Genomic DNA, 12,863 nt, shown 5'->3' on the forward strand with positions numbered 1-12,863 from the left:
CTCAAGACGAAATTTGGCATGTCAGCTACGTCTTTCACCAATTTCTACAGACGCACCACTACAGAAAGCATTCTTTCTGGTTGTATCACAGTTTCGTACACCTCCTGCTCTGCCCAAGACAGCAAGAAACTGCAAAAAGCTGTGAATGTAGCCCAATTCATCATGCAAACCAGCCTCCCATTCATTGACTATGTCTACACTTTCCGCTGCCTCGGCAAAGCATAATTAAGGACCCCGGATGTTCTCTCTTCCACTTTCTTCCGTTGGGAAAAAGATACAAAAGTCTGAGGTCACGTACCAACCCCAACTCAACAGCTTCTTCCCTGCTGCCGTCAGACTTTTGAATGGACCTACCTCGCATTATGTTGATCTTTCTCTGCACGCTAGCTATGACTGTAACACTACTTTCTACTCTGTTTCCTTTTCTTGATTACAATCTCTGATTCCTTTCCGTTCGGCTGAAGGGCCTGTTTTCCGGGCTGTTTTGTTCTTTGTTCTTTTCTATGAATGGTGTGCTTTGAATGTATAGTGCGCAGGAACAATACTTTTCGTTGTATGCTAATACATGTGACAATAATAAATCAAATATTTCTCCTGTCTTAAAATTGATCGTTAAGTGGAATTATGAGTGGAATTTTACTGTTTTCTCCCATGACTGCTTGTAATCAGAAATTTTTCTTTTAATATCCCTTTGGGACAACAAATGTCTTTATCCCACAAAATTAATTGCATAATATTCAGCACCATTTGCAACTCCTCAAATACTGAAGCAGTTTATTCAAATGCAACAAGATGGGGACAATATGGGGCTTGGGCTGATAACTGGCAAGTAACATTCGCACCACACAAATGCTATGCAATGACCATCACTAATAAGAGACACTCTAACCACTGCTCCTTGGCATTCAATGGTGTTTCCATTACTGAACCCCACTGTCAACATTCTTTGTGCTACCATTGATCAGAAACTCAACTGGATTCACCACATAAACACAGTGGCTACAAGAACAGGTCAGAGGCTGGGAATACTGCAGCAAGTAACTCACCTCCTGACTCCCCAACCCTGTCCACCATCTACAAGGCACAAGTCAGGAGTATGCCCACTTGCCTGTATAGGTGCAGCTCCAATAGCACTCAAGAAGCTCGACACCATCCAGGACAAAGCAGTCCATTTGACTGGCACCACATCTATAAACATCCACTCCCTCCCCTACTGATATTTAGTCACGGCAGTGTGTGCTATCTACAAGATGAACTGCTGAAATACACCAAAGATCCTTAGCACCTTTCAAGCCCATGACTATTTACATCTCGAGGGATGAGGGTAGCAGATACGTGGGAGCACCACCACTTCGAGTTCCCCTCCAAACCACTCACCATCCCGAATTGGAAATATATCTCTGTTCCTTCGCACTGGGTCAAAATCCTGGAATTCCCTCCCTAATGATATTGTGGATCAACCCACAGCATGTGGACTACATTGTTTCACTAAGGTGGCCTCACCACCACCACCTCAAGGGCAACTAGGGATGAGCAATAAATGCTGGCCAGCCAGTGACGTCCATGTCTCTCGAATGAATGAAAAATAGAATCACTGAACAAGGGATTGACTTGTTCCTTTATCTCAGAATTTTAATGTCCTTCCCCATTTATCCTGGCCACATGGAGAAACACTTCCTATACACAAAACCCTTGAAGACATCCACCACCACCACAGTGTGATGGCAGAGTGGTTAACACCATTGCCTCACAGTGACAGGGACCCGGGTTCAATTCTGACCTCGGGTCACTGAACTGTGTGGAGTTTGCATGTTCTCCCTGTGTCTGCGTGGGTTTTCTCCGGGTGCTCCGGTTTCCCCTCTCTGTCCAATAATGTGTTTGGCAATGATAAATTGCCCCTTTGTGTCAGTGTCAGGGGTAAACGTGGGGGTTACAGGGATGAGGCCTGTATGGGATTGTGGTCGGTGCAGACTCTGGGCCGAATGGCCTCCTTCGGCACTATAGGGATTCTATGATTCTAGACACTCTGCCCCTCTACTATTTGTTCATTTCCAGTAGGTGCTTGCTCACTTGATGCATAAATTCAACCTGCTTTTCTTGTTCTCCATTCTCTGGTTTCATTTTTCCCTTCTTAAAATTGATAACTCCAATCAGCTTTCCCCTTAATAACCAGCACTCTGATTTCATGTGGCCCAGTTTATTGCAATGATGACAACTAACCCTCTTGACCTCTTTCTGAAGAAACCTCTTTAGCACTGTCTTTTGTCTGTGATAGTGAAAACACTTTGAGTTTCAGCCGCTCCCCTTTTCCTTGACTGTCTTCTCACTCCTTCCTGTTTTTTGTCGTCTTCTGGTTTAAGAGGTTTGCTTCTGTGGACCAGTTTGCAATCGCGTTTACCTCTGCTAAATGTCTCACAGTCTGTCTCTTTGATTGTTAGGATGCACGTGAAGGAACAAGAAATTGAATTTTTACATTTTTTTTAAAACCGTCACCTCTCTGAGTTTCAAACATTTCAAGCAAGCCTGTATATAATGATGAAAATTGTTTTCCTTTAATCTTGCTAATTCAAGATGAGTTTGCCCAAGCTGTTTACTTGTGTTTTGAAATTTCTGCCTATATGCCTCAGGAACTAATCCATATGCACTAAAGGTAATTCTTTTGACTGTCTCATAGTCCTTCAATCTACCCTCCCCCTCCAAAGATGCATATATACCCTACGCATTTACTCAGCAAGGGGTTTGTCTAATTCTCTTGTCACCACCTTTTTTTTTAGCTACCTTTTCAAAAGGTATAAAGAGTGCTTCTACATCCTTTTCCTCAAATTTTAGAAGTACCTGTACAAATTTAAAAATTGTTTCCATTAAGTTCATGTGTAGAGCTGCTCTCCTCCTCACTTTGCTGTATTGTCTCTACTTTGACTTGTTGCATTCTGAGCTTAAATTCTCTGTCTTATTGTTTTCTTTTTCTGCAATTTTCTGCTAACTTCTGCATTTCCAATTCCCTGAATGCCTGCTAATTCCACTGCCTCATTTTGTTTTAGAGAAGTGGGTTTTGCCGGTTGTCTCTGGCATGTTTAAGTGCTCTGCTTGTCTTTCCACAATCTTGGATTTCTTTAACTGTATTATGAATTTAGCTCCAATTTTCCTGCCAATTGTAAGAGCTTAGCATTAGGCATGTTTTTCAATTTTGCCACGGTTATGTTATCCACTCCCAATTAAGTATGGACTAGAGTGAGCCATTTGTTCTGCAGTCTTTTACTTTAAAAAATACATTTTCACCTGCTTTCCACAAATAATACTCATTATTTTTAAGAAGTCAAATTTTCTACACCAAGAGAATTATGTTTTTTAAAATATCTTGATCCAAGAGCCCCCAATTTTCTATATTACAAAACCCGCTGATGTTATGTGTGTGTGTGTTCCAAGCTCAAACATGGGTTTCATGTGATGTTTTTATTTTTGGATATTAATATGAAATGTTTGCAGAAACATTGAGAACTCAGACCCACTTTGTCTTAAACAAGTATTAATTAACTAGAAGAAAGATAACAAAGATATATTTCTGTCATATTTCAGCAAATTAACAGTAAGCATTTAGGCCCTCAAAGACTGAAAACCTAAAAATACCTGTTTCTCCCATAATCCTAAACTCTCTTGAGACCCTGTTTCCCAAACAACAACCATAAACCTATTGGTTAAATCTAGCCAGCGATTACCACACCGCACAGTCTAAATGACCAAGACTTGGGAATGGTCTTCAGTTCAGTGAAGACTTTTGGACGAACTCCTTCTCTAGCTGAGCTGTTTCCTGGGATGGCTGCTCATCTCGTTCTTTGCTACTCCTTCTTGAACACCCTCTGTTTCTAAACTGCTTCCAAGATCACAGTACTGTGACTACTAATTGCAAAGAAAATTACAGCACAGGAACAGGCCTTTCAACCCTCCAAGCCTGCACCGACCATGCTACCCGACTGAACTTAAACTCCTTTTCCTGGTGACCATATCCCTCTATTCCCTTCCTCATCATTTATTTGTCACTTGCCCTTAAAAGTCATTACCATATCTGCTTTGCCTGTCTCCCCTGGCAGAGTGTTCCAGGCACCCACTCTACGTAAAGAAAAACTTGCGTCATACGTCTCCTTTAAACCTTGCCCCTCGCGTCTTAAACCAATTCCCTCTAATAATTGACTCTTCCACCCTGGGGAGAAAGCTTCTGACTATCCAACACCAACAGTGGTTAGCACTTTTACCTCACAGTGTCAGTGACCCAGGTTCGATTCCAGCCTTAGATGACCCTGTGTGGAGTTTGCACATCCTCCCATGTCTGTGTGGGTTTCCTCCAGTGTTCTAGTTTCTTCCACAGTGATGTACAGTTTAGGTGGATTGGCCATGGTAAATTGCCGCTTAATGTTCCAAGATGTATAAGTCAGGGGGATTAGTGAGGAAAATGCATGGGGTTGCAGTTATGGTGGGGCAGGTGAGCCTGGGAAAGATACTCTTGTTGGAGAGTCAGTGCAGACTCAGGCTGAATGGCCTTCTTCTGCATTGTAGGGATTTTATGATTCTTAGGTGCTTCCTAGAAACAGTTTACAAAATAGATGGCAGATGGATTTTACTTGTGGGAATAAAAAGCACTTTAATAAGCATCCTAACATTTAGTGAAAAATGGCCAAGCAAGCCACTCATTTCCAGTGCAATCAGAGACAGAGTACAAATGCTGGCACAGCCAGTGACTCCTATATCCCACAAATTAATTGAAAGAAAATGAAGAATTCTTTGAAGGAGTAACATATGCTGTGGTTAGAGGGGAGCCTGTAGATGTACAAGATGATGCCGGAGCTTGGTGACTTGCGAGCTGTACCCCGCATGACTTTTAATTCTATCTTTTACTTCACTCTATGCTTTTAAAACTGTACTCTTACAAACTCTAATAATGCCTTAATTCACACTGCATTCTGCACCCTTTCTTTTCCTTTTCCGCATGTACTTTATGAACAGTATGCTTTCTCTGTATAGCGTGCAAGAAACAATAATGTATACCAATACATATGATAATAAATCCAATCAAAGACATATTGTACTTGGAGTTCCAGAAAGCATTTGACAACAGTGCCACACCAAAGGTTAATCAGAAAATAAAAGCTCATTGTATAGGGGGTGTTAGTTGGTATTAGTTGGATAGAAGATTGGTTGTCACAAAACAGAGTATGCAGAAATGGATCTTTGTCTAATTGACTAGATGAGATGAGTGGAGTCTCACAGGGGCCTGTGCTGACTGGAGCCTCGATGTTTTTATAATTTACATCAATGACTGAGATGAGAGGAGCAGTGGTCACTAAATTTGCAGACAATACGAAGATGGATAGGAAAGTATGTTGTGAAGCAGACATTTGAAGTTTGCAGATAGATATAGATAGGTTGAGTGAATGGACAAAAGTCTTGCAGACGGAGTGGCAAAGTGTGAAGTTGTTCATTTTGGTAGGAGGAATGAAGAAACAGTATTAGCTAAATGGAGAACGATTGCAGAATGCGATAAAGGGATATGGATTCAGTAAATATAAAATGTTGGTGTGCAGGTAGAACATGTAATCAAAAAGACTAATGGAATGCTAAACTTTATTACAAGAGGAGTTGAACATAAAAGTAAGGATGTTATGCCTCATTTATACAGGACATTGGTGAGACTGCATCTCAAACACTGCAGTTTTGGTCTTTTCATTTAAAAAAAAAATGTAAATACATTGGGGGCGTTTTAGAAGAGGTTTACCAGAATACTTGGAATGAGCAGGTTGTCTTATGAAAGGCAGGGCATGTTCACACAAGAGGTTAGAAGAGTGAGAAGTGACTTCAGTGAAGTATATAACATCTTGAATGATGTTAACGAGGTGAACATTGAAAGCATTATCCTCTAGTGGATGAGCACATAACCAGGGGACACTGTTTTAAAATGAGGGGTCACCCTTATTGGACAGAGGTGAGATTCAATAAAAGCATCTTTGCACTCAGGCTTATGCCTCTATTAAACTACCTATAAGCCATTATATTTGTACTGCAAAAATGTCCTTTTGTGTTCTTTAGTTTCTCTTGAACTATGTTGAACTGGAATCATTATATTCTTTATCTCTTTTATTTGGGGTGTGGTTATCACTAACTGAAAGCCTCTGATTTTTATATTCTGACAGTGGTTAGAGACTAGACCCAACAGACAGGTTTGCCCTGTTTGCAAAGCAGGCATCAGTCGAGACAAAGTCATTCCCCTTTATGGAAGAGGAAGTACAGGTCAGCAGGATCCAAGGTGAGACAATCAATGAAACAACACCACATGTCAACTTCTATCCATCCTGATAATCAAGTAGGGGACTGGGGAGAGGGTCATTCATTAATTTGTAAATGGTGAATACGGTACAAGTTGTGCATTCATTTGGAACATCGCCGAGACTGAATGGCATTTCTCTTTATTTTTTGTGATATTAATGATTTGACTTGTGAATGATGTGCTTTGGGAAAGTTAAAGTATTTTAAACCTGTTCTCATAATGTAAATGATAATTTTATTAATCTCACTTCAAATTTAGCAGAAGTCACTAATTGAAAACCTCTGATGTTTGTATTTTTTTGTTTGTCAGAGGCAATGAAATGAGAATCTCCCCTTTTAAATACAATCTTTTCAGTGGGTAGCTGGAATGCTTACCATATTCTGTCAAGATGTTTTTTGTGTAACGTAAGACAGTTTTATTTGGTGACGCTAATGTCCTGTGATTTTGGAGAAGATTCAACAAGCAGTAGACTGGAACCTGGGCTCAGTCACTTAAACAGTTGGAATTGCCATTTGTAAATTGAATATGATGCTATGCATTAATTTTTCAAATGCAGATCACATCCTATAGGGTGCTTTCAGATATATGAAGCGTGCATGTCAGTTTAGAAAGATAACGGTTTAGTGATATCGTCACTGGATTAGTAATCTAAAGATGCAGGGTCATGCTCCAGGGATCTGAGTTCAAATTCCAACATAGCAGATGGTGAAATTTGAATTCAATAAAAATTTGGGATTGAATCTAATGAAGATCATGAAATCATTGTTGATTGTCCTTAAAAATCCATCTGGCTCACTAATATCTTTTAGGGAACGCTGTCCTTACGTGTTCTGGTCAACTTGTGATTCCAGACCCACAGCAATGTGGTTGACTCTTAAATGCCCTCTGAAAATGCCAAACCAGCTACTCAGTTCTAGGACAACTAGCGATGGGCGCAGCCAGCGACCTCAATGTTTTGGATGAGAGAACCAAAGGTAATATTTCCAAGTTTGCTGACAACACCAAGCTTGGTGAGGTGAGTGGTGAGGAGGATGTTGAGGGACTTCAAGGTCATACAGACAAGTTGAATGTGTGGGCAAATATATGGCAGATGCAGTATGAATGTTAAATTATTCTCTCTGGGTGGCGAAACAGAATGGCAGAGCGTTATTTAAAAAGTGATAGATTAATAAATGTTGATATACAGGGGGACCGAGGTATCCTTGTACATCAGTCACTGAAAACAAGCACGCAGGCATAGCAGGCAGTTAGAAGGACAAACAGCATGTTGGCCTTTATTGCAAGAGGACTTGAGTGAAGGAGCAAAGAATGTCTTACTGCAGCTGGGCAGGGCTCTGGTGAAATCACACCTTGGGCATCATGTGCCGTTTTGGTCTCCTTTCCTTAGAAAAGATATACTTGCCATAGAGGCAACGCAGTGAAGGTTCACAAGACCAATTTCTAAGATGGTGAGATTGTGACGACTGGGCCTGTATTCACTGGAATTTAGAAGAATGAGAGGGGATCTGATTGAAATATATAACATTCTGACAGGGCTGGGCAGACTGGATGCAAGGATGTTCTTTCCTCTGGGTGGGGAGAAGGGAACACGGAGGTTAGGGGCCCAGAACCAAGCGGTTGCAGTGGCAGGATGAGGAATAGGCAATTTAGGAGGAGAAACCTCTTCACTCAGATGATGAATCTGTAAAATTGTCTACCACAGAAGGCTGTGAAGACCAAATTACTGAATATATTTAAGAAGGAATTAGATATCTTGGTGTTAAAGGGTATGGGGAGAGTGAGAATATGGTGTTGAGTCAGAAGATCAGCCACAATCACACTCAGTAGTGGAGCAGGCTTGAAAGGCCGACTGGCTTATTCCTGCTCAAAGAACAACACAGCACGGGAAACAGGCCCTTCAGCCCAACCAGCCCACGCCACCATTGTGAGTCCCCTCTCCACCCATGACTCTTGTCTACGCTTCTGGCACGCCACATTGGAAACCAGATTGGGGGGAGACTAATTTAGGGACAATTTGTTACACCAATCAGCCTAAGAGCACATCTTTGGGGTGTGGGAGGAAACCGGAGAAAACCCACGCAAGCATGGGGAGAATGCGCAAACTCCTATTTTCTATGTCTATGACACCCACACCCCATGAAGGAATAAAGAAAAAACTTTGATCTGTTTTTACTGGTGGGAATGAGGGAGTAAAGATAAGGTGGATGAGTATGCACAGAGAGATTGTTAATTGATTCTTTTAATTCCTGTTATGGGACATTGGTGTCACTGGCTGGACCAGCATTTATTGTCCATCCTTAACTGCCCTCCAGAGGGCCATTGAGAGTCAGCTACATTGCTGTGACTCTGGACTCGCACATAAGCCAGACCAGATACGGATGGCAGATTTCCATCCATAAAAGACATTAGTGAACAACATGGATTTTTACGACAATCAACAGTTGTTGAATAGATTTTCAATTCCAGGTTTTTACTAAATTCAAATTTCACCATCTGTTGCAACAAGACCCAACTAATGGGGACAGCAGTAAAATGTAGATGTTTGTAATCTTATACAGAATGAAAAGTTAAAGCATTCCCCATTCTGAATTATTTGAATGAGCTGTGATGTGACAAGATATTTATTGCGGTGGGAATTGAGTCAACTATAAACCAAACTTTGAGAATAAGGCAGGGGAGGAGTGTGGAAATGACTGCTAAAGGCATTTATTTATTAAGCTTTGCTAACAGTCTGGCAACCTTCAGGATCACTTTTCTCTTGCCAAACACAAATTACTGTGAATGACTGCACAAAACCTGCACACAATCTGTGCTGCTTGCACTAGATCTCTGGATTAACTCGTTCAGTGATAATATAACTCTGCCACTGCCTCCTCATGAACTACAAGGAATCTCTCCCTTGTAGGATTGAGGCCAGCAAGATTAGAACAAACTGAAGGCCTTCCATCACCATTCCATCATCAATCCTGGTCACCTGTTTTGAAAACAGCATTTAAACAATTAATGTGGAGAACTCTTCAGGCATATAAGCATTTGTCTGGAAGTTAGAAACTGTGATGCACTTAGAACATAGAACACTACAGCACAAACAGGCCCTTCGGCCCACGAGTTGCGCCGATCACATCAACACCTATCTATAACCCCCAGTCCCATAAAACCCCATATACTCATCCAGAAGTCTTTTAAAAGACCCCAGCGAGTTCGCCTCCACCACCACTGACGGCAGCCGATTCCACTCACTCACCACCCTCTGAGTGAAAAACTTACCCCTAACATCACTTCTGTACTTTCCTCCCCGCACCTTAAATCCGTGTCCTCTCGTAGCGACCATCTCAACCCGGGGAAATAGCCTCTGAGAATCCACCCTATCCATTCCTCTCAACGTTTTATAAACCTCTATCAGGTCGCCTCTCAACCTTCGTCTCTCCAGGGAAAAGAGACCCAGCTCCCTCAACCTAACTTCATAAGGCATGCCTCCCAGTCCAGGCAACATCCTTGTAAATCTCCTCTGTACCCTTTCAATAGCTTCTATGTCTTTCCTATAGTGAGGCGACCAGAACTGCGCACAGTACTCCAAATGAGACCTGACAAGGGTCTTATAAAGTTGCAGCATTACCTCCCGACTCCTAAACTCAATCCCTCGATTAATGAAGGCCAGTACACCATACGCCTTCTTGACCACCTCTTCCACCTGCGAGGCCGATTTAAGAGTCCTGTGGACCCGGACCCCAAGATCCTTCTGCTCTTCAACACTACTAAGACTCCTGCCTTTGATAGTGTACTCGTTCATCCCGTTGGTTCTGCCAAAATGGACGACTACGCATTTATCCACGTTGAAGTCCATCTGCCACTTCTCCGCCCAGTCCTGCATCCTATTTATGTCCTGCTGCAACTTTTGACATCCTTCCAGACCATCCACAACACCACCGACCTTCGTGTCATCAGCGAACTTACTTACCCATCCCTCCACTTCCTCATCCAGGTCATTTATGAAAATGACAAACAGCAAGGGTCCTAGAACAGATCCCTGGGGCACTCCACTGGTGACTGACCTCCATTCAGAAAAAGACTTCTGGAACTGACCAGGTTTTGAATGGAGGTGATGTCCTCAATGTTAGTTAGTGTTTGGATTGACTTTTCCCATGATATTTTCTAACTTTTGGGTCCTGTTTACATTGTTGCTCATCCATCGTCATCGATAAGGACCTTGACACCATTAGTCATTTTGAGGCTGGTTGCAGTGTGTCCGAAGATGACTGAGCAGGCCAATTCGGGCGCGGAATGTCCTGGCACATATTGGTCAGACTGGTGTAGACACTGTAGTTGTTGCGCTGGTGGCTCTGGACTTGTGCAGCTTGCGCTTAAGTTGTGCTTCAGCAATACACCTTGCCTCGTGAGCTTGACAGCCTTTATGGATGAGGCAGTGCCAGGTAACATAGAACATAGAACATTACAGCGCAGAACAGGCCCTTCGGCCCACGATGTTGCGCCGACCAGTTACAAAAACAATGACCCACTAGCCTATACCAATCCCTTTTCGTCCATAAACCTATCCAGAGATCTCTTAAACGCCCCCAAACTAGACGCATTTACAACTGCAGCAGGCAGGGCATTCCAATCCCTCACCACCCGCTGGGTAAAGAACCTACCCCTGACATCCGTCCTGTAGCTACCCCCCCTTAATTTAAAGCCATGCCCCCTCGTGCTAGCTTTCTCCATCCGAGGAAAAAGGCTATCACTATCCACCCTATCTAAACCTCTAATCATCTTATATGTTTCAATAAGATCCCCTCTTAGCCGCCTTCTTTCCAACGAAAACAACCCTAGATCCCTCAGTCTCTCCTCATAGGACCTCCCCACCATACCAGGCAACATCCTAGTAAACCTCCTCTGCACCCTCTCCAACGCCTCCACATCCTTCTTGTAATGCGGGGACCAGAACTGCACACAGTACTCCAAGTGCGGCCGCACTAGAGTAGTGTACAGTTGCAACATTACACTGCGACTCCTAAATTCAATCCCCCTACCAATAAACGCCAAGACACCGTACGCCTTCTTGACAACCTTATCTACTTGATTCCCAACTTTCAGGGATCTATGTACACACACACCTAGATCCCTCTGTTCATCCACACTATTCAAAGTCCTCCCGTTAGCCCTATACTCGACACATCTGTTGCTCCTACCAAAGTGAATTACCTCACACTTCTCCGCATTAAATTCCATCCGCCACCTCTCGGCCCAGCTCTGCAACCTATCTAAGTCTCCCTGCAGACTATGACACCCTTCCTCACAATCTACCACACCTCCAACTTTGGTGTCATCAGCAAATTTACTAATCCACCCAACTATACCCTCATCCAGATCATTAATAAAAATTACAAACAACAGTGGCCCCAAAACAGATCCCTGAGGCACACCACTCGTAACTGCACTCCATGATGAATATTTACCATCCACCACCACCCTCTGTCTCCTATCTGATAGCCAATTCCTGATCCAACTTCCTAGATTACCCACAATCCCATACATCTGCATTTTCTGCAGAAGCCTACCATGGTGAACCTTATCGAACGCCTTACTAAAATCCATGTATACCACGTCAACTGCCTTACCCCCATCCACCTCTTTGGTCACCTTCTCAAAAAACTCAATAAGGTTAGTAAGGCACGACCTACCTGCTACAAAACCATGCTGACTATTTCTAATCAATTCATTACACTCCAAATAACTATAAATCCTATCCCTAATAATTTTTTCTAAAACCTTGCCCACAACAGAAGTAAGACTCACCGGTCTATAATTCCCGGCAAAGTCTCTGTTCCCCTTCTTAAACAATGGGACAACATTCGCTATCCTCCAATCCTCCGGGACTACACCAGAGACCAATGACGACCTGAAGATCTGAGCCAGAGGCTCTGCAATCACCTCTCTAGCCTCCCAGAGAATCCTAGGGTAGATCCCATCCGGACCAGGGTAGGACAGTTTTGTGCCAGTGTTTCCCAGGTGGTCGTGTCAATGTCAAGCGACTTCAGGGAGGTCTTGAGTGTGTCTTTGAAACGTTTCTTCTGCCCTCCATGTGAGCGTCTTCCAGCAGAGAGTTCCCCAAAAAGGAGCTGCTTGGGTATGCGCTGGTCTGACATACGGATGACATGACCTGCCCCACCGGGTCTGTGCTCTCATCAGCAGTGTGTGGACTGATGGTAGACTTGCTCTAGAGAGAACTTCAGTGTCAGGAACTTTGTCTTGCCATCGGATGTGTAATATTCTGCGAAGACAAGTCATGTGTAAATGATTGAGCTGTTTTGCATGCCTTCGATACACAGTCCTCGTTTCACAGGAGGGTAGTGAGTACCACGTTGCTGTAGACCTTCAGTTTTGTCGCTGGGCTGATTCCTCGACGTTCCCATACAGTGGAGTGCAGTCTACCGAAAGTAGAACTTGCCTTTGTTATTCTGCAGTTAACTTCTGTATCAATCGTCACTGCTTGGGAGAGGGTGCTGTCAAGATAAGTGAACTGGTCCACTGCCTGTAGTTTCTGCCCTTT

The 12,863-nt window shown here is 43.0% G+C and overlaps 1 protein-coding gene across 1 annotated transcript in view; it reads left to right on the plus strand.

Annotated features, from left to right (window-relative positions):
* Positions 1 to 12,863, plus strand: part of rnf185 (ring finger protein 185) — a 44,961-nt gene that overhangs the window by 11,087 nt on the left and 21,011 nt on the right. The window contains exon 3 of the mRNA XM_080208629.1: positions 6,183 to 6,295. Within this exon, the coding sequence (XP_080064755.1) occupies positions 6,183 to 6,295 (113 nt within the window). The remainder of the gene's footprint in view (positions 1 to 6,182; positions 6,296 to 12,863) is intronic.

This window comes from Carcharhinus amblyrhynchos, chromosome 20 (genome assembly GCF_965287045.1).
Source record: "Carcharhinus amblyrhynchos chromosome 20, sCarAmb.v2.hapA, whole genome shotgun sequence".
Taxonomy (NCBI): Eukaryota; Metazoa; Chordata; class Chondrichthyes; order Carcharhiniformes; family Carcharhinidae; genus Carcharhinus; species Carcharhinus amblyrhynchos.